The sequence below is a fragment of the Heptranchias perlo genome, chromosome 12 (assembly GCF_035084215.1).
Source record: "Heptranchias perlo isolate sHepPer1 chromosome 12, sHepPer1.hap1, whole genome shotgun sequence".
Taxonomy (NCBI): domain Eukaryota; kingdom Metazoa; phylum Chordata; class Chondrichthyes; order Hexanchiformes; family Hexanchidae; genus Heptranchias; species Heptranchias perlo.
This window is the reverse complement of record NC_090336.1, coordinates 48,059,673-48,085,415: the sequence shown is the minus strand read 5'-3', so window position 1 is coordinate 48,085,415 and position 25,743 is coordinate 48,059,673. Positions and strand designations below refer to the sequence as shown.

Genomic DNA, 25,743 nt, shown 5'->3' with positions numbered 1-25,743 from the left:
TTAAAATACAAAATCCGCTGTGATGTGCGAACACCTGGTGAACCTGTCTTTCAGCGATTAATTTAAGTTTAAAGAGGAGATTTGCCGGTTATTACCCGGACGGTAAAGTAACGAACACCCGTTTGGTCGCCGGCCGGCCGGCCGGTCGGTAAGGTGGCGCGATGACGTCACGCCCCGCCGCCCACCAATGGGATTGAAGCGTGTGTGCGCGTGGCTGGCCAATGGCAAGACGGTCCTCGGAACGGTTGGTTTTAAATTTTGTTCAAAGGGAGAGTCCGGGTGATGGGCGGCGAGACTGGGCAGCATTAACCGCTGGGTAATCGGTGAGTGTATAGTTGTCGCCGTGTTTTAAAAATATTAATTTTCTTCCCCAAAGAAGTTAAGCGTGAGGTGGTGATGGCGATGAGCCTCCGGAGGAGGAGGAAGAGGAAGAGGACCACAACCACAACCACCAGATGCCCAATGGCGACTTATTGTTCAATGAGAATGATCTAGAATCCGATCATCACACGTTTAAAAAATAAATTCTTCTGAACTGGCAGGAGGTGCAACTTCCACTTCTCGGGTGTCCGCCGCTCCTGTTGTTTGCGGGTGATGATACCTGTGGGCCTGGCGTCCACGTTCGATCCACACCATGTGGAAACGTTACAAGTGGCATTTATGATGGACGAGCAGTGCTGATTGTAACCCGATAAAACCGTGCACGTTGCCACACAGAAACAGTCCTTTTTTAGACCGTTAAGTCCCCATTGATGTCTTCCTTTTTACGGGCTAGCTAGTCTAGTCCCACTCTCCTGCTTGCTCCTTGCCTCCTTTAATATTCCTCTATCTCAAGCAGCTATCTAATTCCCTTTAAAAGAATTTTATAGATTGTGCTTCAACAATGGTCCACCCTTTATGTAAAGAAATACTTTTCTAAACTTCCATTAGCATCTTGTGGACTAGTGGAGACTATATCTATCACTTGTTTGTCAGTTGTGGCTCAGTTGGTAGCACTCTTGCCTGAGTCAGAAGGTTGTGGGTTCAAGTCTCACTCCAGAGCCTTGAGCACAAAATCCAGGCTGACACTCCCAGTACTGAGTGAGTGCTGCACTGTCAGAGATGTTAACATTTTGGATGAGATGTTAAACTAAGGCCCCATCTGCCCTCTTTGGTAGATATAAAAGATCCCATTTCACTGTTTGGCACTATCCCTGGTGTCCTGCCCCTCAACATCACTAAAAACAGATTATCTGGTCATTACCTCGTTGCTGTTTGTGGGACCTTGCTGTATGCAAATTAGCTGCCACATTTCCTACATTATAACAGTGAACTTCACTTCATAAGTTCTTCATTGGCTGTAAAGTGCTTTGGGATGCCCTGGGGTCATGAAAGGTGCTACATAAATGCAAGTCTTTCTTTACCTTATCCTAACCTTTTGTAATCTTCAGCATTTCTATTCGGTGATAAGAACATAAGAAATTGGAGCAGGAGTAGGCCATACGGCCCCTCGAGCCTGCTCCGCCATTCAGTCAGATCATGGCTGATTTTCGACCTCAACTCCACTTTCCCGCCCGATCCCCATATCCCTTGATTCCCCTTAAGGTCATCCCTTAATTTTCTCAGGTTTAGTGGGGGGAAAAACTAACTTCTGAAATCTCTTCATAACTGTAACCCCTCAACCTGATAACATCCTCATGAATTTACACTACACCTTTACCCATGTTTTTATATTATTTCTACATTGGGCTGTCCAAAATTGTACACAATACTTGTGCCTGATTACGGTCTTGCACCATATTTGAATATTTTATCCCTCGATACAGATCTAAGGATCCCATTTACCTTTCTTATGGACATTTGCACTACCAGCTTTAGTGACCTGTGTATTGGCACACCAAGGTCCCTCTGCTTCATTTTCAATCTTATCTTATCCTATTGTTACTTCCAGAATGTATTGCTTCACGTTTTTCTACTTTGAACTGCATCTGCCACCTATCTGTTCATCCTGCTAGCCCAATTATCTTCCTCTGCAATTTTTATACAATTTACATCACATACTCCCATACCTTCCAATTTGGTGTCATTAGCAAATTTTTATACTGCTCCCTCAATTCTTAAGTCCAGAACATTCACAAGTGTTCCCCGCACAGCTCCCATGGAACACCCCACCACTTCCTTCCGGTCTGAGAAAATTCCTTTTACCCTTTCTGTGTGCTCTCTGCCCTCTAACTATCTCAATACATGTGGCCTCATTCCCATAATTCCATGTGCCATTACCTGTGCTGTAAGTGTCATATGTGGTAACATCAAATGTGTTTTGGAAATCTATATAAACCACATCTGGTGCATTTTCTTTATCCCCTCTGCTAGTTCTTGACTAATTGGCCTACAATTTCCCTGGCTTATACCTGTCTCCTTTTTTGAAGAGGGATGTCACATTTGCCACCTTTCAGTCCACTGCTTTTTTCCCTTCTGCAGAATTTTTGATATCATGGAGCAATGCTTTTTTTTTAAGTGTGTCATACATTAGAATAGACTTCATTTTTAAAACTAAATGGTGCAATCCTAATGAGTGACAGTTGCTTTTTGGCTTTATTGCCTTTCAAAAGTATTTGCATTTTAAGAATTGTAAGGAGTGGTTGAAAATGGTTTGTGTAGATCTTCAAGGACAAGAAGTATTGACAGATTTGTTTAGATCTGCTTAAATAACTGTAGCAATACTGTTGTCACTAATTTAAATTGATGATGCTTATCCTACATCACTCAGTTTTTTTTCCCACTCCTCTCCAACTGAGGCTTTGAGTAAATTTTAATGTAGAAGTAATGCTTTTATTAACATTGTTGATACTGCACTTCATTGGAAAACTTGTGAATCCATAAACTTATTCCATTGTCAATGCAGCCGACTGCAGTGTTTTTCCACACAGAAGCATTTTGTGCATGCCTTTTACAAACTGCCTTCAAACATGTATACTTTATAAAAAATGACATTTATTTATATAGTTTCTATTTACGTTGACTTTTGTTTGATAGTAACCTTTTGTCTGCTTGTTCTGCAATTGAAGCATTGCTTTAGGTAAGGACAGAAAGCAGAGAGTAGAGCTAAACGGGTCATTCTCAGGTTGGCAGTCTGACCTGTGGGGTGCCGCAAGGATCGGTGCTTGGGCCTCAGCTCTTTACAATCTATATTAATGACTTAGAAGGGACCGAGTGTAATGTATCCAAGCTTGCTGACAATACAAAGCTCGGTGAGAAAGCAAGCTGTGAGGAGGACACTAAGAGTCTACAAAGGGATATAGACAGGTTAAGTGAATGGGCAAGAAGGTGACAGATGGAGTAATAATGTGGGGAATGGTGAGGTTATTCACTTTGGTAGGAAGAATAGAAAAACAGAATATTGTTTAAATGGTGAGAAACTATTAAATGTTGGTGTTCAGAGAGATTTGGGTGTCCTCATACAAGAAACACAAGTTAGTATGCAGGTACAGCAGGCAATTAGGAAAGCAGATGACATGTTGGCCTTTATTGCAAGGGGGTTGGAGTACAAGAAGAGTAAGGAAGTCTTACAACAGTTGTACAGGGCTTTCGTGAGACCTCACCTGGAGTACTGTGTACAGTTTTGGCCTCCTTATCTAAGGAAGGATATACTTGCCTTGGAGGCGGTGCTACGAAGGTTCACTAGATTAATTCCTGGGTTGAGAGGGTTGAGTAGAATGGCCCTATACACTCTGGAGTTTAGAAGAACGTGAGGTGATCTCATTGAAACAAATAAGATTCTGAGGGGGCTTGACAGGGTAGATGCTGAGAGATTGTTTCCCTTGGCAAGAGAGTCAAGAACTAGGGGGCATAGTCGCAGGATAGGGGGCAGCCATTCAAAACTGAGATGAGGAGGAATTTCTTCACTCACAGGGTTGTGAATCTCTGGAATTCTCTACCCCAGAGGGATGTGAATGCTGAGTCATTGAATATATTTAAGGCTGAGATAGATGGATTTTTGGACTTTATGGGAATCAAGGGATATGGAGATCGGACGGGAAAGTGGAGTTGAGATTGAAGATCAGCCATGATCTGATTGAATGGCAGAGCAGGCTTGAGGGGCCATATGGCCCACTCCTGCTTCTATTTCTTATGTTCTAATTCTTGCTGTGTGCACTGCAAAAATTAAACTTCACAAATTTACTTTTGTTTCTAATTCTTGCAGGAAAGAGGCGAATGTGCTGTTTGAAACAGATGCATTTAAACAGGAACATTTGAGCGTACCATCATGTCTTCCACTGAAAATGATGTATGTAATCATGTAAAGGTTTTTATCCGTGTCCGCCCAGAGAATTCAAGAGAGCAGAATGGAAGGCATCGCAAAGTTGTACATGTAGTCGATGAGCACATGTTGGTTTTTGATCCCAAAGTGGAGGAAATTAACTTTTTTTATGGCCATAAAGTTCAGCGCCATGCCTTAAACAAAAGAGAGAACAAGGATCTCAAATTTGTCTTTGACCGAGTTTTTGATGATGATTCCTCACAGTCGGATATATTTGTAGAGACAAAATCAATACTGGAGAGTGTTTTTAATGGATATAACTGTACAGGTGAAGTATAAGCAATTTCTATTTGTTATGATTTATTTTCATAAGAGTAGCCCAACTAAATTGAAAGTCAAAATCAAGCTTTAGGATGAAATGTGGCAAATGACAATATTCTTCTGGAGAAATAAATGCGATCTACTCATGGAGGCAGGGGGATGGCCAAGGTACTAATTGAGTACTTTCCATCTGTCTTTACCAAGGAAGAAGATGCTGCCAGAGTTTCAGTAATGGAAGATATAGTCGAGATGCAGGTTGGGCCAAAAATTGATTAAGAAGAGGTACTTGAAAGGCTAGCTGTACTTAAAGTAGATAAGTCACCTGGTCCAGATGGGATGCATCCTAGGTTGCTGAGGGAAGTAAGGGTAGAAATTGCGGAGATACTGGCCATAATCTTCCAAACATCCGTAGATACGGGGGTGGTGCCAGAGGACTGGAGAATTGCAAATGTTACACCCTTGTTTAAAAAAGGGTGTAATGATAAACCTAGCAACTATAGGCCAGTCAGTTTAACCTCATTGGTGGAGGAACTTCGATAATTTGGGACAGAATTAACAGTCACTTGGACGAGTGTGAATTGATTAGGGAAAGCCAGCACAGATTTGTTAAAGGCAAATCGTGTTTAACTAACCTGATAGAGTTTCTTGATGAGGTAGCAGAGAGGGGTGATAAGGGCAATGCAGTTGACGTGGTGTATATGGACTTTCAAAAGGCGTTTCATAAAGTGCCGCATGGTAGACTTATCATCAAGATTGCGGCCCATGGAATAAAGGGGGCAGTAGCAACATGGATACGGAATTGGCTAAGGGACAGAAAACACAAGTGGTGAACGGCTGTTTTTCAGACTGGAGGGAGGTATACAGTGGTGTTCTCCAGGGATCGGTGCAGGGACCACTGCTTTTGTTGATATATATTAATGACTTGGGTGCACAGGGCACAATTCCAAAATTTGCAGATGACACAAAACTTGGAAGGGTAGTAAACAGTGAGGAGGATAGTGATAGATTTCAAGAGGATATAGACAGGCTGGTGGAATGGGCGGATAAGTGGCAGATGAAATTTAACGCAGAAAAATGCGAAGTGATACATTTTAGTAGGAAGAACGAGGAGAGCCAGTATAAACTAGAGGGCACAATTCTAAAAGGGGTACAGGAACTGAGAGATCTGGGGGTATATGTACACAAATCGTTGAAGGTGGCAGGGCAGTTTGAGAAAGCGATTAAAAAAGCATATGGGATCCTGGGCTTTATAAATAGAGGCATAGAGTACAAAAGTATGGAAGTCATGATGAACCTTTATAAAACACTGGTTCGGCCACAACTGGAGTATTGTGTCCAGTTCTGCGCACTGCACATTAGAAAGATGTGAAGGCCTTAGAGAGGATGCAGAAGAGATTTACTAGAACGATTCCAGGGTTGAGGGACTTTAGTTTCGTGGATAGACTGGAGAAGCTGGGATTGTTCTCCTTGGAACAGAGACGGTTGCGAGGAGATTTGATAGAGGTATTCAAAATCATGAAGGGTCTAGACAGAGTAGATGGAGAGAAACTGTTCCCATTAGCAGAAGGGTCAAGAACCAGAGGACGTAGATTCGGGGTGATTGGCAAAAGAACCAATGGTGACATGAGGAAAAACATCTTTACACAGCAAGTGGTTAGGATCTGCAATGTACTGCCCGATGGGGTGGTGAGGGCAGATTCAATCGTGGCCTTCAAAAGGAAACTGGATAAGTACTTGAAAGGAAAAAATTTGCAGGGGTACGTGGATAGGCGGGGGAGGGGGACCAGCTGGATTGCTCTTGCATAGAGCCGGCGTGGACTCGATGGGCCGAATGGCCTCCTTCCATGCTACAGCCTTTCTATGATTCTATGAAATGTTAGTGGGTTTTTTTAGACAGACCTATCCAGCAGCAGTGTTTGGTGAAAGTGTCTAAGATATCTAACTAGATATGATGTAGTAAAAACTTTATATATGTGCACCCTTCCTGTCTGTCACACATTGCCTATACTATTTTTCCCCAGTGTAATGAGAAGTTTATTTTTTTAAAAGGCAATAGCAGTCATTGGGAAATGCAGATAAACTCTGAAGTCATGTGAAAAATATCTGAGCCACAATGTCTGCACCCTCTTAAATCATCCAGTTAGACTTTGTAGCCTTAATGATAAACCTTTTATTACCAGAATAATACATTGTGTTTTACATGGTATAATGTTTCTATCCTTCTAAAGTTGTACATTCTCTGACTTGGCATCAGCTGTATCGTGGGAGATTCACGCAGTGTATACCATATTGCATAGTTCCAATTCCTTCTCAAGTACAGACATTTTTTTTGCAGCTGATTTGCTAATGTGCAATTTTTTTTCCAAAAGGGGTTTTAAAAGAAGGCCTTGAATGGAGTTGAGGCTTGAGTTACAGTTGGTTTAAAATTATACTTGGGTTAAATTATTTAAGTTTTTATGTTTTTTTAGTAAACATCTTGGAGATGACAGTTTAGTATGGGAAGGGACAGCTGAAGCCCATGATGTACAGTATGTGCACAATTTGGGAAGTCCTGGATGTTCTTTGTGTCCAGGATGACCATGTATGCAGGAAGTGTCTCCGACTGCTGGATCAACCTCAAAGGTTGAGGGGTGATCTAATTGAGGTATTTAAAATTATTAAGCGATTTGATAGGGTAGATACAGAGAAGCTATTTCCTCTGGTGGGGGATTCTAGAACAGGGGACACAATGTTAAAATTAGCTAGGCCATTTAGGAGTAAAATCAGTTAACACTTTTTCACCCAAAGGTTAGTGGAAACGTGGCACTCTGTTCCCTCCAAAATGGCAATGGATGCTGGGTCAATTGAAATTTTCAAGATTGAGATCGGCAGATTTTTATTAGGTAAGGAATATGGATCAACGGTGGGTAAATGGAATTGATATATAGATCAGCCATAATCTAATTAATTAGTGGGGCAGGCTTGAGAGGCTGAATGGCCTACTCCTTATCCTGTATCTGCATTTAAGGAACAGCTAGTGACACATTTGGGAGGCTGAAGGATTTTTGGAATACAATTCCAGGAGGTGGTCACCCTGTAGGCAAAATGGATTAGTAAGGAAGAGAAATAACTGACCATCCATCGTCATAGAAAGTGGAGATTGGAGGCAGAGCAGGGATGTCCAAAAGTATTGAATTGCAAGCAGGTATTAAGTACTGATAACCTGTGACAATGACAGCAACTTGGAGGAGGGCAACCACTGACTAAAGTGCAGCACCCTGGAGTAAATGGTTCCCAAGACAATGGGCGGGGGGAAACTGGCAGACATGACCATGCACAAACAATGTAAAATTATACTACAGCATAGGCATATTCCCACAAGAAATAAAGGTGGTGCAACAAAAGCTAATGTTTGATGTATTTGTAGGTTGAACAGGAAAACTTACAGCAATTTGGAAAACTGAGAAATAGAGTTGGCTGGAGCATAGGAGTTTCTCTAGAGGAGCTAGGTGATGTAAAATTGAGATTCTACCATGTCACCACTGACAGAAGGTACAAGTACTGTGTGACAAGCTTACATTATAAATAGCAGAAAGGAATTTATAATGGGGAAACATTGATACAAAAAGTGTGATGAAAATGTTACAATAGGAAGTAAGACTTTGTAGAGAGGAAATGAGGCCATGCATAATATTTTTATTATATAGATATCTGTTGTGTGTGTTTCGTGTCCAGCCACAGGAAATCCATCAGTAATACTTAAAAAGTACACACAAGCTATTTGCCTTCTTGCCGCAACCCTCAATCCCTTCTCTTTGAAATGCATCCATTGTCTTTTGCACTACCTTGTTCAATGCCACACCGTGGTAATTTCCTTTCATCCTCCTAACTTTTCACTTTTCAAATTATTCCTTTGACTGTTATATTATGAGAAATGTTATGAATCAAAATAAATAGTGATAACCATTGAGGCATGGAGAAGTCTTCATAATTGGACTCCACAAAATTGATTACTAAATTTTAATTCAATCATTGAAAACTAATCAGTTATGATGAGAACCCATGTCACCTGAGGAAGGTATAGTAACTATGGTGTCTTTTTTTACATAGTCTTTGCATATGGTGCAACAGGATCTGGAAAAACGCACACCATGCTAGGATCATCTGGACAACCTGGGGTGATGTATCTAACCATGAAAGAATTATACAATCGAATAGAACAGGTGAAAGATGAGAAATGCTGTGACATTGCAGTTTCATATTTGGAGGTGCGATTTAATATTGTTTGAAGATTTTATCATCCAATAATATGGGTGTCATAAAGACACGATATTGATTTGTGCTTATACTTACAACCTGTGTAGATTTTTCAGTAAACTTTTCATGTCTGATTATCTGGCTTTATTATAACTGCAGCAGGATCATTATTATTGTAACATTCACCATTTCCTGTCATGTTATGTACAGCTATGTAACAAAAAAATCTGCTGTCAAAATTGAAATTAATGGGTTTTGCAAGCATGAAATTGAATTACTAGGAAAGGTGACTCTTGTGGTTGCTAGTGCTAAGTATGGGATATGTGCTGTGAGGAGATTCTCTTTGACTGACTTCACTGGAGCATGCCCACTTTTCTATTTAATAGATAACAGTATGTGTGTGATACTTTTCTTAAAGATTAAAAAAAAAGGCAGAAATAAGCATCTATAATTCAGAAAACTCATTCTCGGATTGATTTTTTTAATATATAATTAGCATTACATCGCATTGTTCGTGGTAACCAGAGTACATCGTACAACACTGCTGTACTTAGAAAACAATGTAATGTGCAATATATCATTTCATTGTTAATGTGGAGCTGTGTGCTTTGAAAGCCATAAAGTTTGATTGTTAAGTAAACAGATCAGAGTTTAATTGCTTGGGGAGGGAACTGTGCAGGGTTGGGTCAATTGGAGTTTAGTTGCTCTTCAGAGTGTAATTCAGGACAGATGATGAATTGTCTGGCTTTATTTTTTTAAGTGTGATTGCCAAATCTTATTTTCACATCATAAGCTGAAACTACTACATAAGAACATAAGAAATAGGAGCAGGAGTAGGCCATTCGGCCTCTTGAGCCCGCTCTGCCATTCAATAAGATCATGACTGATCTTCTACTCCAACTCCACTTTCCCGCTCTAGCCCCATATCCCTTGATACCCTTAGAGTCCAAAAAACTAAGGGAATTAAAATTTCTGTTGGAGGGGGAAGTTTCTTTGTACATTTCAAAAGATTTGGCATACTTTTTTGTTAGAAGAAATTTGCATATGTGCCAATAAGCTGCAAGAAATTTGCCCATAATAAATTTCTCTGAACTAAATGTGACATAAAAAGTGTGATGCAATGTGATGGTTAATTTGTAGAAAATTCATATACAACAGGTACAATTCTTCAAAGTTTTTTTTTCTGGGCTTTTATTTTCAGCTCTAAGAAACACATGGTCTCACAAGCCTGTTAAGTTCAAGCCCCTCTGGGTCAAGTATAGAGATAGATTCTGTCTGTGTGCATATGTTGAAGTGTTGGTGAGGCTTCTTCAATGGCTGAACAAATATACTCAGCGAGCAGCTGATCTATACAGCCGACGAAGATAGTGGTAGATTCGATCCTTGGTCTGTGCTTAGTTAGCTGGTACCAACTAGGGTGGTGATATGGGCATTACAGTTTGCCTTACTGACTATTGGCTAGCAAGGCAGAAATCAGCAGGAGTCCCATTTCTGACCATTCCCACCCCTGATCAACGTACAATAATTTCTGCATAGCCACGCATATGAATGTTGAATGAAGACAGGGTTGAACTTGCCATAGTGCCCCCCACCCCACCTTCTGATTGATTAGCCTCCTGATACCCACTGTTGAGGTTCACACTTGAATGTAGTCTATTCCTGATTATTGGAAGATGTTTTTCTGCACTAAAAAGAATCAAATTAAGTTGCGTAAATAACACAGCAACATGGGACTTTAGCACTGAAAATATTAGAATTATCACATCATTTGAATTAAGGGACTTCAAATTAAGAGGCCAATAGATTCATGGCCACTTCAGCATGGTAGGGGAGAGCATCCAGCACCTGTGGAATCGTACCCACTTCGTAATTGATGCCTTCAGTGGGGGAAGATGGAAATTAGCCCAGGGTGGGGGGGAGGTGGTGGGGTGGAGGAAAGATTAGTGCTGACAATACATCAGCTGGACAAATCCTCTTTACATAGACAATTATGAAACGTGAGATGGAGCTTGCATCATGTAAATTCTAATAAATTTGATTTTTAAGGTGTACAATGAGGAAGTCCGAGACCTATTGACCAACTCCAGATCTTTGGCAGTGCGAGAGGATGCTCAAAGGGGAGTCATTGTCCAGGGGTTAACACTGCACAAGGTACAACTTTAAAAAATAATTACCATTCAATTAAGACTCCTGCATATTGATAGTTCCTTTTCCCCTGACCCAGTTTTTTTCCCCTGACTCAGTTTTGTGAGGATGAAAGTACAAAACTAGTCGGGCTCTAGTAGACCTACTTGTCAAGAGTAGCATTGAGTGTGGTACAGTAATCTACATTACAAGTTTTTTTTGTCTGTCAGAAAGTATGGTTATAGAAATGTAGGATTATACGATTATAATGATTCTCCAACCGACCAGATCCCAGAATCATGCCTATAATGGTTTGTTTTTGTGCCGAAGAAGAAGACCTCAAGAGGGAGAGAACATAAGTACCAAAGGCGAACAGGAACGTTAATAATTTGAAAATATGAATGGTAATCGGAGAGGGGGGTAGATTTTAACCTTAAATACCGGGCGATAATTATGGTGTTGCAGATCGGCCACCCATTATATACCCTTTCCACTTTTCCTTTCCATTGAAGTCAATGTGGTGAAAGTTAAGATCTACCCTGGGGAGACAGAAATAGATGGAGAATGTAAAACAATCAAAAAGAGAGACACTTTTTTTCATTTTTGTTTTGAGTAGCAGCATGTGGGAGAATGTGATCTTCAAAGTGTAAGAACAAACAATAATTCTGCATGACTCGTCAACCCTTTTTCCTAATTTGCCTTATTTCCTAATCTTCTTCTTCTGTCCGACATTAATGTCTAACTTAATTCATTCCAGCTCTATCAATTACTTTGAGCAATAGTGAGTGTTAACCTCTAAATCTCTTAAATAGTAAGATGACATTGGTGGTTATTTATACGCATGGTGGACTTATTGCCTTCATTGTATGCAGCAACCGATGTTCAGAGTTCCAAGATAGGACAAAGCAATGGAAATTGCATTTTGCCCCTTTCACAAGAGAACAAAGTTGAAAGAATTTAGTAAAAAGAAAAATGCTGCAGATGCTGTAAATCTGTAATAAAAACAGAAAATGCTAGAAGCACTCAGCAGACCAGGCAACATCTGTGGAGAGCGGAAATGGGTTAACTTTTCAAGTTGATGACCTGATGGTTCTGATGAAAGGTCATCGACCTGAAGCGTTCACCCTACCTTCCTCTTTCCACAGATGCCGCATGACCTGTTGAGTGTTTCCAGCATTTTCTGTTTTTATTTTATGAAAGAATCTAGTGAACCCTGTTTTAAAGGAGGAGGAGGCTCCATGAACATCCAACAAAACTAACAGCATTTATTTAGGAAAAGAACACATGAATTGCAGAGTTCTACTTTTATGCAGTTGTATGTCAGCACACAGAAATGTGTGTTATAACCTTTGACAACACACAGTAAAAAAAACATTTTAAAGCTACATAAGAAGATTTTGGTGCAAGGCTCATTAGGACCAGGTAATTTTAGGATCAGTGTTACTTGTTGGGTTCTCTTTGCCACCCCCCTCCCCACAACCAGTGGCTCAACTTATAAAGTCTAAAACACCATTGTGTGTGCTACGACAGTCATGCAGGGAGCGGTGGAAATCTGAGCTACCATTGTGTCACGTCAGAATGGGCACGGTGACAGAATAAAAACTAAACTATTTTTCTGATGGGGAAATCAAATGGAGCGACTATCATTTGTAGTCATTTCTAATAGCCAACTCAGGCCTTGCAACACTAAGGTAATGTTCAGAATATGAATAAATTTACCAAGTCAAAGACCTTTTTAGGCATCCAGTGAGACAACACTTGGGTTCTCTACTTCCCTTGATGTCATAATAGTACCAACGTAACTGTTTATTGACACTGTATTGCCTATTAACGTACATAATTGTGCCATCGATAGGTTGAGCACTCCAATTCGTTTACTAATGTTTTTACATACTACTAACCATTTGTAATAATTTGGTCTTTGAGTCTTTCAGTACTACATAGTTGCGTTTCTTTTACCTACTTTGCGAATAATGGGAAGAAATTGTTATCGCTAGCTTTGCAATCGCTGTTCCAGAGCGAAGATCATTTTTAGAGTCATTTTGTCTTGGGCCGAATGATGTGCTCTGAAGATTTTATCCCTGCAGAGTTCCTCGTTGATATTCCTTTTATGTTGAGATAAACATTCCATTCCAATTGGTTAGCAGAAATAACGCCCCCTATTGCCCTGTTTGAACAAAAGATATTTAAACTTAGAGTGTGCATGCAATTCTGCACAGTTGGCATGTACATCTAAGAGCAAGACCATTCCCTGTATCTGTATGTTTTGGTAACCATCTGCCTTCCTACTGCATCCTTTCACTGATCCATCAACATTGGAGATTTGTTAGGTGTGAAATTTGATGACCAAAATTGAAGCAGACTGAAAATTCTTTTTAAAACAGTTAGAGATCTGTTATTGTTCAGAGTGGCATCTCAACATAGTCATTTAAAAAGTTATTTGAAAACGTAACCTGTTATTCTTATTGAGGCAGGTTTGTTTTTGTAATCTTCAGTGCAGTCGCTTCAACATTTTTTCACGTATTAAAAATAAATAACATTTGCTATGTGCTTTGCAGGAAGAGACCAGCAACCACCTATCCTTTTGAGGCTTCTGGGTGTGTCACTTGAGTAATTCAAGTCATATTTCAGTATGCTTAGATTTGCTAGAACATGAGTAGTTTTAACAAAGCAGTTATTCCATATACACTCTACAATGTTCCATGTATAAGATAAGTTAACCAACCACAATTGCTAAAAACTAGTCCTCTGTAATCAACTTAAAAGTTCCAGACTTTAACTAAAGAAGTTAGATTAAAAGAAGAGGCTTATAATGTTGCCCAGATATGTAGTAATCTTGAGTATTGGGATAGTTTTAGAAACCAACAAAGGATGACCAAAAAATTGATAGAGGAATAAAATAGAATATGAGAGTAAACTAGCAAGAAATATAAAAATGGATTGTAAGAGCTTCTACAAGTATGCAAGAAGGAAGAGAGTAGCGAAAGTAAACATGGTCCCTTAGAGGCTGAGGCAGGAAATTATAATGGGGAATAAGGATATGGCAGAGACGTTAAACCAATATTTTGTATCTGTCTTCAAAGTAAAAGACACAAAAAAAATACCAGAAATAGTGTGGAACCAAGAGTCTAATAAGAGTGAGGAACTTAAAGTAATTAATATTAGTAAAGAAAAAGTACTGGAGAAATTAATGGGACTAAAACCCAACAAATCCACTGGACCTGATGGGATTACATCCTACGGTTCTAAAAGAGGTGACTGCAGAGATAGTGGATGCATTGATTTTGATCTTTCAAGATTCCCTAGATTCTAGAGCACTGCCAGTCGATTGGAAGGTACCAAATGTATACCTGCTATTCAAGAAAGGAGGGAGAGAGAAAACAGGGAACTACAGGCCAGTTAGCCTGACATCAGTAGTTGGGAAAATGCTGGAATCTATTATTAAAGATGTGGTAACAGGGCACTTAGAAAATCATAATATGATTAGGCAGAGTCGACATGGTTTTATGAAAGGGGTATCGTGTTTGACAAATTTATTAGTTTTTTTGAGGATGTAACTAGCAGGGTAGATAAAGGAGAACCAGTGGATGTAGTATATTTGGATTTTCAAAAGGCATTTGACAAGGTGCCGCATAAAAGGTTGTTACACAAGGTAAGGGCTTATAGGGTTGGGGGTAATATATCACCATGGATAGAGGATTGGTTAACGGATGGAAAACAGAGAGTAGGAATAAACGGGTCATTTTTGGGATGGCATGCTGTAACTCGTGGGGTGCCTCAAGGATCAGTGCTTGGACCTCAGCTATTTACAATCTATATTAATGAATTAGATGAAGAGATCGAGTGTAATATATCCAAGTTTGCTGACTATACAAAGCTAGGTGGGAAAGTAAGCTGTTAGGAGGATGCAGAGGGGCTGCAAAGTGATATAGACAGGTTAAGTGAGTGGGCAAGAAGGTGGCAGATGGAGTATAATTTGGCGAAATGTGAGGTTATTCACTTTGGTAGGAAGAATAGAAAAACAGAATATTTTTTAAATGATGAGAAACTATTAAATGTTGGTGTTCAGAGGGATTTGGATGTCCTTGTACACGAATCACAAAGTCAACATGCAGGTACAGCAAGCTATTAGGAAGGCAAATGGTATGTTGACCTTTATTGAAAGGGATTAGAGTACAAGAGTAAGGAAGTCTTGCTGCAGTTGTACAGGGCTTTGGTGAAATCACACCTGGAGTACTGTATACAGCTTTGGTCTCCTTACCTAAGGAAGGATATACTTGCCTTCGAGGCAGTGCAACAAAGGTTCGCTAGATTAATTCCTGGGATGAGAGGGTTGTCTTATGAGGAAAGGTTGAGTAGAATGGACCTATACTCTCTGGAGTTTAGAAGAATGAGAGGTGATCTCATTGAAACAAGTAAGATTCTAAGGGGGCTTGTCGGGGTAGATGCTGTGTGGCTGTTTCCCCTGGCTGGAGAGTCTAGAACTAGGGTCATAGTCTCAGGATAAGGGGTCGGCCATTTAGGACTGAGATGAGGAGAAATTTCTTCACTCAGAGGGTTGTGAATCTTTGGAATTCTTTACCCCAGAGGGCTGTGGCTGCTCAGTCGTTGAGTATATTCAAGGCTGAGATCGATAGATTTTTGGACTCTATGGGTATAGGGCGGGAAAGTGGAGTTGAGGTGGAAGATCAACCATGATCTCATTTAATGGTGGAGCAGGCTCGAGGGGCCTTATGGTCTACTCGTGCTCCTATTTCTTATCTTACGTACAATGCTAAATTCTATCCCACCAATAACATAATGAACAATTTAAAAACCAAAATTATACACTAACTTCTATAGTGGCTTTAACGCCATGAAACTACCAAGCACCAAGCTGTGGAAAGAAAAATGTTTGTACTGGTGAGTGAAAACAAGTCCAAAGATGTAAGTTTTAAAGGGGCTTTTGAAGGAATGGAGAGGGGAGACAAAAAGGGTTTATGGAGAGTGTTCCAGAGTGGAACTGAGACAACTCCAGGCTCTGCTCCAAGTGTGGAGGGATCAGGGATGCAAAGGAAGCCAGAGTTGTAATAGTGGAGGGTCTGTGTTGAAATATACTGCAGAACAGGTAGGATAGCGTGTGACTGAGAGGGATTTTTGAAATTCATTTTTGGAGAATGGGAGCCAACAAAGATTGGCCAAGTCAGGGGTGGTAAGAGTGGGTTTTAAATGCGGTGTAGGATTTTAGAAGAATGCATACTTAACCTAATGGTGTCAAATTCAATGGATCTGTTCAATATTGTGCTGTTGCAATATGAGTTTCCATGTTCATATGAATAAAGTTTGTGGAGAGCAGTCTCTTTCACTTAAGACTTATTAGAATGCCATAAAACACAATTATTATCATCTCTAGTATATGTTACGCCTTTAGTTACTTTTTGATTTAAAAAAATCTTAGCCGCCTTGACCCACGTTGCTCCCAGTGCAAGTATGTTTAAGGGCAAGGAACCTGAATGTATTCATGTACACCTCCCACAAGCACCATGCAATCATAATGTACAATATAAACATGAGTGAGCACTTTTCAGAATTCAATAAAAGCAAATTTGAAAAAGGCTTAAGTCTTTATAGATCTTCATGACTAAGAATCAGGAGGATATAAAACCATTCATGAAGCTGCAAATTGTGTACTAGATTTTACAGTAGCTATTTGCAGAAGGAATATTGAAGTTTACTGTTGGCTTAAACTATCCCCAAAGCAGTAGAAATGAAGTCCTACTTAAATCTTGTGGTTTGCAGTTGAATTTGCCTCAAAATTAATGCACCAAAAGAAGTTTATGTTGAAAAAATGCACTTTTCATGTAATATATATGCATGAATAAGCAGAAAAAGAATGGTGTCAAAACAATATTTATATCTCAAAGTTTGCAACTAATTCTCCTGATGACTTAATGAGTGTAACCATTGAGTAGCTGAAGCATCTAACCAGGAAGCTCCCAAGTCTAATCGCAGGTAGAGTTAGCTGGCTGGAGTAGTGGTGGGGGCATTGCAATTGTCCTTCATGTCCTGGCCTAGTGAGGGTAAAATCAACCAGGCTTTCACTCCTGTTCAGAGCTCCCTGTTGGAAGCGTACACATGTGGACATTAGGTGAGAACAGGATCTGCCTTATCAAATTGTCTTCTGTCAATTATGGGGCACTCGGGCAAGGTAACAGAGGACTGTGGAACCATACTTGAGCAAGGAATTGACACTTTTTTTATTCATTCATGGGATGTGGGCGTCGCTGGCGAGACCAGAATATATTGCCCATCCCTAATTGCCCTTGAGAAGGTGGTGGTGAGCCCCCTTCTTGAACCACTGCAGTCCGTGTGGTGAGTGGAATTGTACAACTGAGTGGCTTGCTCGGCCTTTTCAGAGGGCAGTTAAGAATCAACCATGTTGCTGTGGGTCTGCAATCATGTGGGCCAGACCAGATAAGGATGACAGGTTTTCTTCCCTAAAGGACATTAGTGAAACCAGATGGGTTTTTAAGACAATCTGGTAGTTCATGGTCACCGTTACTGATACTAGCTTTTTATTCCAGAGGGGAGAGAACAAAATTGGTGAGGAGGGGTAAACAATTGTTTTCATTGCAATGTTCAGCTGGCATATGAGTATATGTTGCTTTATTTGTATTGAAAATAGAACCAATTGGTGTGCTTTTTTTTCAATTGGCACTTAGATGCCGAAACTACTTCATCAAAAAACAGCCCAATGGTCATGATATTCTTTTATTAATGTCTCAGACTCAAAATTCATTTATGACTGAAACACTCATTAGTTAAGTTACAAATGAGTGCTGCATTCAGAACATAACAGCAAAGCATATAGTAAATATAACAGACCCACTTTGGTGATGCCTGAAACAGAAGTCTGTTTCCCAAATTCAAACTCCACTAAATTTCCACATTTTCAATTTTAACTTTGGAATTTTGAAACTTTAGATTTTTCATGCTAATGGGGGGGGGGGGGAGGAGAAACACTATTGGGACTGAAATATTAACAATGTCCGTAGAGTGATATTTATTAAATAATGCAAGAAAAGAAGTTGTAGAAATGTGCTTGGGGAGGATTCTGTTAAAGATTTGACTAACTTAAGTGTAAAACTATTGACTGAAGTTGAAAGCCTCTCTTTGTTTGTTGTAACAATCCTTTGTAGCCTACATCTTCAAAACAGCTCCTTGAGATGTTGGATTATGGAAATAAAAATAGAACACAACATCCGACTGATGCCAACTCCAATTCTTCACGTTCTCATGCTGTCTTTCAGGTAATTCTATGAATAGAAACTCAATTCAATATTGCTTGTTTGTAATATGTTTTTTTTTGAAGTGTAAAGTTGGCAAAGACTCTTCACCCTAATACGGGTGTCTTTGACACTAATTTGACTTTTCAAACTTGTCAGCATAGATGAAACTTGGTATTCATTAATACAAATGAAGCATAAACTTTGTATTTCAGACAACTGAAAAATTGTTTTATATAACATGGTACCATATGTTATCCAAGCCATTATGACATTGGATGCAAATGCCAAACTATATTTTTGAGTAAAGGATGGTAGCTTATTTTTTTTTTAAAAACACACAATGCAGAAATTATTAGTAATAACTTTTGGATCTGGACTTGACGCTTGTTGATTTATCCTCCTTTGGAGAGTTCGGACTTGTTTGTAATACTAATGGTGCAGTATTTGGGGCTATGTACTGTTAGAAATATCATTGTTGAGATAAAGCATTAAACTAAGGTCCTAAATGCCTTTGTTGTATGATAAATTCAAAAATTAACCTGGAACTTTGAGCAGTATTCACTCAAGGAACTTTCATCAGAACCTTAACATAATGAAACCTTGTATCTTTTAGGCTACCTTGTGGTAAAGTGCTAATGAACACCAAATCTCTTGCTTATCTCTGTATTAAACTGACTGTGTTCCAGATAGCCTAGCCATAGAGGATGTCTCTCCGATTTCCTTTGTGATAATGCCAGAAGCCATGTGATCCCTACCCAGTTCCATTTATTAACTCTCCCTTGTCTTGGTGATCTGTTCATTTTACTACTACTCTGTAAAGTACCTCAAACGTTTTGTACAGTAAAGGTGCTGTATAAATGGTCATAGTAGAAGTAAGAAATCTTGTTCTTAATATCATTAGTTCTTCTTATGGAGACTGAGGGAAATTGCCCACTGGTTTTTCGTGGACTTTTGTCTTAGGCCCTAGAGAATGTTTAAATTAGAAAATCACTAATTGCTTTGCATACAGTGAATTACTTTGAAATGAAGTGACTGTTGGCAAATTTGGAGCTAGTACTTGAATTCTTGCATAAAAACATCTCCGCACTTTGGAGAGTATGTAAATTAGGAAAAATATTCTATCGCTGTAATTCTTATATGATATGCTCATGTGCACCTATTTTTCCACGTATTTACTATTCTAGAATAGTATATGTTGTAATCCAGAATAGCTTTGAATCTGTTTTCATTTTTTAAAAACCATAAATAACATCCATTAGCAAGAACGCAAAAAGAAATTGTATATATCACTGGTGTGTAGATCATTCTTCATGTTTACTTCAGGGATTTGATAGTCTTATCGTAAGTTTCAAATGTCCAGTTGTATTTGAACTGCAGAGAACAGACCTGGGGTCAGATGGAATGAAGTCTGAGCTGGAGACAGCTTATTTGTGCTTGTACTGGGTATTTCAAAGCATTTTTGGTAATGAATATAATTTTTTTTTCACCATAAATTCCATCATGGGTATATAGTCTGCAGCACATTTGCTAAGAATTTGTGTACATTGGATGTGTATATTAAATTTTCAGTTTTTAGTGTAGTTCTCATAGCCTCTGGTTTTGCACAACAGACATCTTACATTCATTTTCATTCATTTTACAGATTTATTTAAGACAGCAAGATAGAACTGCAAACATCAATCAAAATATTAAAATTGCAAAAATGTGCCTCGTTGATTTAGCTGGATCTGAACGTATAAGTGCTATGAACATGAAAGTAGCTCGCTTCAGGGAGGGGGCAAATATTAACCGATCCCTTTTGGCTCTAGGAAATGTCATCAATGCCTTAACAGATCCCAAGGTAAGAACTAATAGCTTTTGTAGAATACTTTTCTCCCTCTTTGCAGCCTAGCTAGGGTGAACCTCAAATTGCTGTTGCTGAGGTGCTGTTTTACCGGCTTGCTTTAACGACTCTGGTTAGTTCCTGAAACTTGCATCAACAATGATTTTCTTTGAAACTGCTTTATGGTGTTTATTGGACTACTCGCACAAGAATTGATTTAAAATGTAAAAATTAGGTTTCCAATACCATTTCACTTGGTATGCAAAATATACCCGAGATCTTTGACACGTATCATGGGCAGGAGTTAAGAATTTGCTGTGTCTAAGTCTGCTTGGCGAACAGAGAATGAGCAATTTGTCATATTCCTCAAAGAACTTGTTGGTGTAATTTTACTGTATTGGTTAGGAATAATGCTCAAGAAGACATGTTGGAATGGGGAAATCAAAGTGATAACAAACTGGCAATTTTTACATCTGAATTGCATTGTTTCCGATATTGGTTTTGTTTATAAGTAGAATCCAGGTAGAATTTAATCAGATACTTAACAACAATAATAAATTTTCTTCTTGCAGCTGTCTCTCTGGTCTCACTCTACCGCATACCTTAAAGTAAGTTTATACCACTGTTTGGGTATCAAAGTAGAGACATGTTATCTTATCTTCTACATAAGTAGAAAAGTGTTGGCTTGGCCCACTAATGCCTCTCTCACTTTTTGAATTAAAAGGTTGCAGTTTCAGCCCCCACTCTAGGATTTAAGCACACAAGCTAGGCTGGCACTGAGGGAGTGCTGGATTGGCTGGCATGTTGTCTTTCAGTTGAGACGATTAACTAAGAGCCCATCTGTCTGTTGAGGGGGACATAGAAGATACTGTGGCACTTTTCAAAGAAGAGCAGGGAGTTCTACCGTGTCCTGGCCAACATTGCTCCCTCAATCAAAACAGATAAACTAGTCATTCATCTCATTGCTGTTTGTGGGATCTTGCTGTGTGCAAATTGGCTGCCACGTTTGTCTACAAAACAATAATGACTACAGTTCCAAAGTAATTCATTGGCTGTGAGGCGCTTTGAGATATTATGAAAGGTGCTATATAAATGTAATTTCATTCTTTGTTTTTTTTTCTTTACAAAACATAGCAATTACTGCAGGTCTCCGGCACTCAGGTAAGTTGCCTGGAGTGGGCTCAGGAGGGCCTTGTGATTCGGAGGGAATCCAGGGCAGCGGAGGCCTAAACTTTCCATGTGGGGCCCGGTGGAGCACTGCTTCTCCTCCTGGCTCCACAAGGAATTCAAAAAAAGCTTTTAAAAACGTACCTTTTTGGGCCACTTCTTCTGACCCCAGCTCTTCTTCCCAATAGGATGGTTTGGCGGGAAATCCACAACGGATTCCCCGCACAGGAACATGATTAAAATAGTAGTTGAGCCCCGATGACATCATTGGAGCCCTATCTGCATATTTAATGAAGCATCCGGTTTACAGTGAGTGTCCTTCTCGTTGGCTCAGAAGAGCAGGTTAAAATCAGAAACAGCGGGACCTTGGTAAGTAAGTCCTGCGGGCAGTTTTCAGTACAATCATCCCTACTGTTTCTGTATGTTCTAGAATGGAAAATGTGGACTTGTCAATCGTTTTGATTAGAATTTGCTGAATCTGTATGATGCCTGTTAAATCTAAAATCAAGCTATGTCATAAGAACATAAGAAAGGTGTAGGCCACATAGGCCCTCGAGTCAGCTCCGCCATTCAATTAGATCATGGCTGATCTTCCACCTCGACTCCACGTTCCTGCCTGATCCCCATATCCCTTAATTCCCCTGGAGTCCAGAAATCTGTTTATCTCAGCCTTGAATATATTCAATGACTTAGCATCCACAGCCCCCTGGGGTAGAGAATTCCAAAGATTCACAATCCTCCTGAGTGAAGAAATTCCTCCTCACCTCAGTCTTAAATGGCCGACCCCTTATCCTGCGACTATGACCCCTAATTCTAGACTCTCCAGCCATGGGAAATAACCTCTCAGCATCTACACTGTCAGGCCCCCTCATAATCTTATATGTTTCAATTAGATCACCTCTCATTCTTCTAAACTCCAGAGAGAATAGGCCCGTTCTACTCAACCTCTTCTCATAGGACAACCCACTCATCCCAGGAATTAATCTAGTGAACCTTCATTGCACCGCCTCTGAGGCAAGTATATCCTTCCTTAGATAAGGAGACCAAAACTGTCCACAGTAACCCAGGTGAGGTCTCACCAAAGCCCTGTACAATTGCAGTACGACTTCCTTACTTTTGTACTCCAACCCCCTTGCAATAAAGGCCAACATTCTATTTTCTTTCCTAATTGCTTGCTGTACCTGCATGCTAACTTTTTGTGTTTCTTGTACGAGGTCACCCAAGTCTCTGGACACCAACATTTAATAGTTTCTCACCACTTAAAAAAAAAAATATTCTGTTTTCCTATTCTTCCTACCAAAGTGAATAACCTCACATTTCCCCACATTATATTCCAGCTGCCACATTCCTGCCCGCTCATTTAAACTGTCCGTATCCCTTTGCAGACTCTTTGTGTCCTCACAGCTTACTTTGCCACCTAGCTTTGTATCGTCAGCAAACTTAGATACATTACACTCTGTCCCTTCATCTAAGTCATTAATGTAGATTGTAAATAGCTGAGTCCCAAGCACCAATCCTTGCGGCACCCCACTAGTTACAGCCTGCCAGCCTGAAAATGACCCGTTTATCCCTACTCTCTGTTTTCTGTCCATTAACAAATCCTCTATCCATGCTAATATGTTACCCCCAACTCCATGAGCCCTTATCTTGTGCTGCATAAAAGGTTGTTACACCTTATCGAATACCTTTTAAAAATCCAAATATACTACATCCACTGGTTCCCCTTTATCTACCCTGCTAGTTACATCCTCAAAAAACTCTAATAAATTTGTCAAACACGATTTCCCTTTCATAAAACCATGTTGACTCTGCCCTAATCATATTATGATGTTCTAAGTGTCCTGTTACCACTTCCTTAATAATGGATTCCAGCATTTTCCCAACCACTGATGTCAGGCTAACTAGCCTGTCGTTCTCTGTTTTCTCTCTCCCTCCTTTCTTGAACAGCGGTGTTACAGTTGCTACCTTCCAATCTGCTGGGACCATTCTAGAATCTAGGGAATTTTGGAAGATCATAACCAATGCATCCACTATCTCTGCAGAAATAGTGTTGAGCTGACCAGGGAGGAATCATGGTGGTACTTTTATATTTTTGGTAAAAGAACATAGTATTATGTATTGAATATGAACATCATTATTTTGATCCTTCTTCAGCATGTCTAGTGTGTCCCTCTTTTCCCCTCAAGTTTTCGATGGTCTCAGGCACAGTTCCATAGCCATTGATGGTAAATAGCAATTTTGATGCAAACCTCTCCCACAATACACAAAGTAGAATCCCAAAATTAGAGGTCACATTAGGTATCTGGCATTGCACGCCATACTATTTGATGCATTTCTCCCTTCCACATATTCACAATTGTTGTTTAGTGGTTATGGTACTGGACTAGCAACTCCCACCATTGCAAATTGTGAAATTACATTCAATGAATCTGGTAATTTGGCGGCTGGCACCAGAGAAAGACCATGAAAGTTGCCGTATTGTTTTAAAGACCCAGCTGGGGCAGTAAACCTGCCATCTCTACTCAGTCCAGCCTACAGGTAACTCCAGTACCACACAATGTAGCTGATTCTTAATGCCCTTGGGACAACTGAGAATGGGCAATAAATACTGCTTTGCTAGTGTCACCACAACCCAAGAACAAATGTAATTTTAAAAACAAATGCAATTAAAAGTTCTTTTTATTTTGTGCCAGTAGCTTCTGATATCTGAACTAGTTTCCAATAAGGCCATACATAGCTATATCTTTGATGCTCCAAACCTCTATGTACTTACTTTTGCTAACCTTCATGTAGTCCACACTGATGAATCTAGTGATTTTGTAACAATACATTACATTCTAGATGTGTTTTGCTGTGTGTATCACAATGTATGCTGAACTATCATTCCCTCAGTGGGTCTCACCATTGTGTATTAATGTTGTTTGAGACTTTGTGAGCAAGCCTGTCTGTATTTTGATGTCCTAGCAGCAGGAGGCATTTCTATTCTCCATTAGCCCTACATCTCCATTTAGCCTTGCCGCTGTGAAACTACAGATGAAAGACCTACTCCTTCTGCAAGGCAAAGGCAGCTGGTAAGGAGTTGGAATCTGGATTCCTGGCCATTCTAATGTTGTGGTTTTTATTTGGGCCATTTTGTCATTCTGTGCATGCACGTCACCATTTTCATATATGTGCCAAGCATCCACAGAGAGACAAAATCTGGCCATTAGTAAGAAACTGTGGAAAGTCAAACTTGCCATGAAAGGTGTTTTTTTTCAGCAATTTAGAACATAATTTTTGTCACAATGTAACTATTCCCAGGATGCAGTCACATTCCACTAGATGTAACTAGTATCATCAATTTCATTTCTGAATAATATCTGGTGGGGGTCAGAATTTAATATTAAAGTAAATTTATTATAACTTTCCATTTTTAGCTGCTGACGTGAAAACCTGAACATTCAAAATTTAAGGGCAAGTAGCAAGAAGTGTTGTAGTACATTAGAAACAAACTAGGACAGTTTGTGTTAGTCTTTTTTTTGTGAAAATAAAAAAACTGGACAAAGTGCTGGATCTAGTTTTGGGGAATGAAGTGCGGCTGGTAGAGCATGTTTGTGAGGGAGCATTTGAGGATCAGTGATCATAATATCATTAGGTTTAGAATAGTTATGGAAAAGGACAAGGAACAATCAAATGTGAAAATACTTAACTGGAGGAGGGCTAATTTCAGTGAGTTAAAATGGGATCATGTCCAGGTGGATTGGACTCAAAAATTGGCAGGCAAAACAGTAATTGAACAGTGGGAGGCCTTCAAAGAGCAGTTGTTTTGGGCACGGAGTAGACCCTTTCCTACAAGGGGGAAAAGAAGGACATCTAAAGCTAGAGTTTCCTGGATGACTAAAGATACAGAGATTAAAATGAAACAGAAATGGGAGGCTTATGACTAATATAAGGGTCATAATACAGTAGAGAACCAGGCTGAATACAGAAAGTACAGAGGAGATCTAAAAAAAAGGGGCAAAGAGAGAGAATGAGAATAGATTAGCGGCTAACATAAAAGGGAACCCAAAAGTCTTTTTATAAACATATGGGTAGTCAAAGGAAAGGTCGGACTGATTAGGGACAAAAAAGGAGAACTTCTTGTGGAGGCAGAGGACATGGCTGAGGCACTAAATGAATACTTTGCATCAGTTTTCACTAGAGAAGATGCTGCCATTGTAGCAGTGAAGGAGGAGGTAGTAGCGACACTGGATACGATAAAAATAGATAAATAGGAGGTACTTAAAAGATTGTCAGTACTCAAAGTAGCAAAGTCACCCAGTCCAATGGGATCCAGCCTATGTTACTGAGGGAAGTAAGGGTGGAAATTGTGGAGGCTCTGGCCACAATCCTCCTTGGATATGTGGACGGTGCCGGAGAACTGGAGGATTGCAAATGTACACCCCTTTTCAGAAAAGGGGAGAGGGATAAACCTGGCAATTACAGGCCAGTCAGCCTAACGTCAGTGGTGGGGAAACTTTATGGGACAAAATTAATTGGCACTTGGAAAAGTATGGGCTAATAAATGAAAGTCAACATGGATTTGT

General features: G+C 39.7%; 1 protein-coding gene across 2 annotated transcripts in view; it reads left to right on the top strand.

Moving 5' to 3' along the window:
- The first annotated feature begins 260 nt into the window (after window positions 1-260).
- Window positions 261-25,743, top strand: part of kif18a (kinesin family member 18A) — a 135,941-nt gene continuing 110,458 nt past the window's right edge. For both annotated transcript variants that reach the window (XM_067994087.1, XM_067994086.1), the window contains exons 1-6: window positions 261-323; window positions 4,184-4,568; window positions 8,651-8,808; window positions 10,844-10,948; window positions 18,100-18,210; window positions 19,832-20,029. In XM_067994087.1, the coding sequence (XP_067850188.1) occupies window positions 4,247-4,568; window positions 8,651-8,808; window positions 10,844-10,948; window positions 18,100-18,210; window positions 19,832-20,029 (894 nt within the window). In that variant the 5' untranslated portion in view covers window positions 261-323; window positions 4,184-4,246. The remainder of the gene's footprint in view (window positions 324-4,183; window positions 4,569-8,650; window positions 8,809-10,843; window positions 10,949-18,099; window positions 18,211-19,831; window positions 20,030-25,743) is intronic.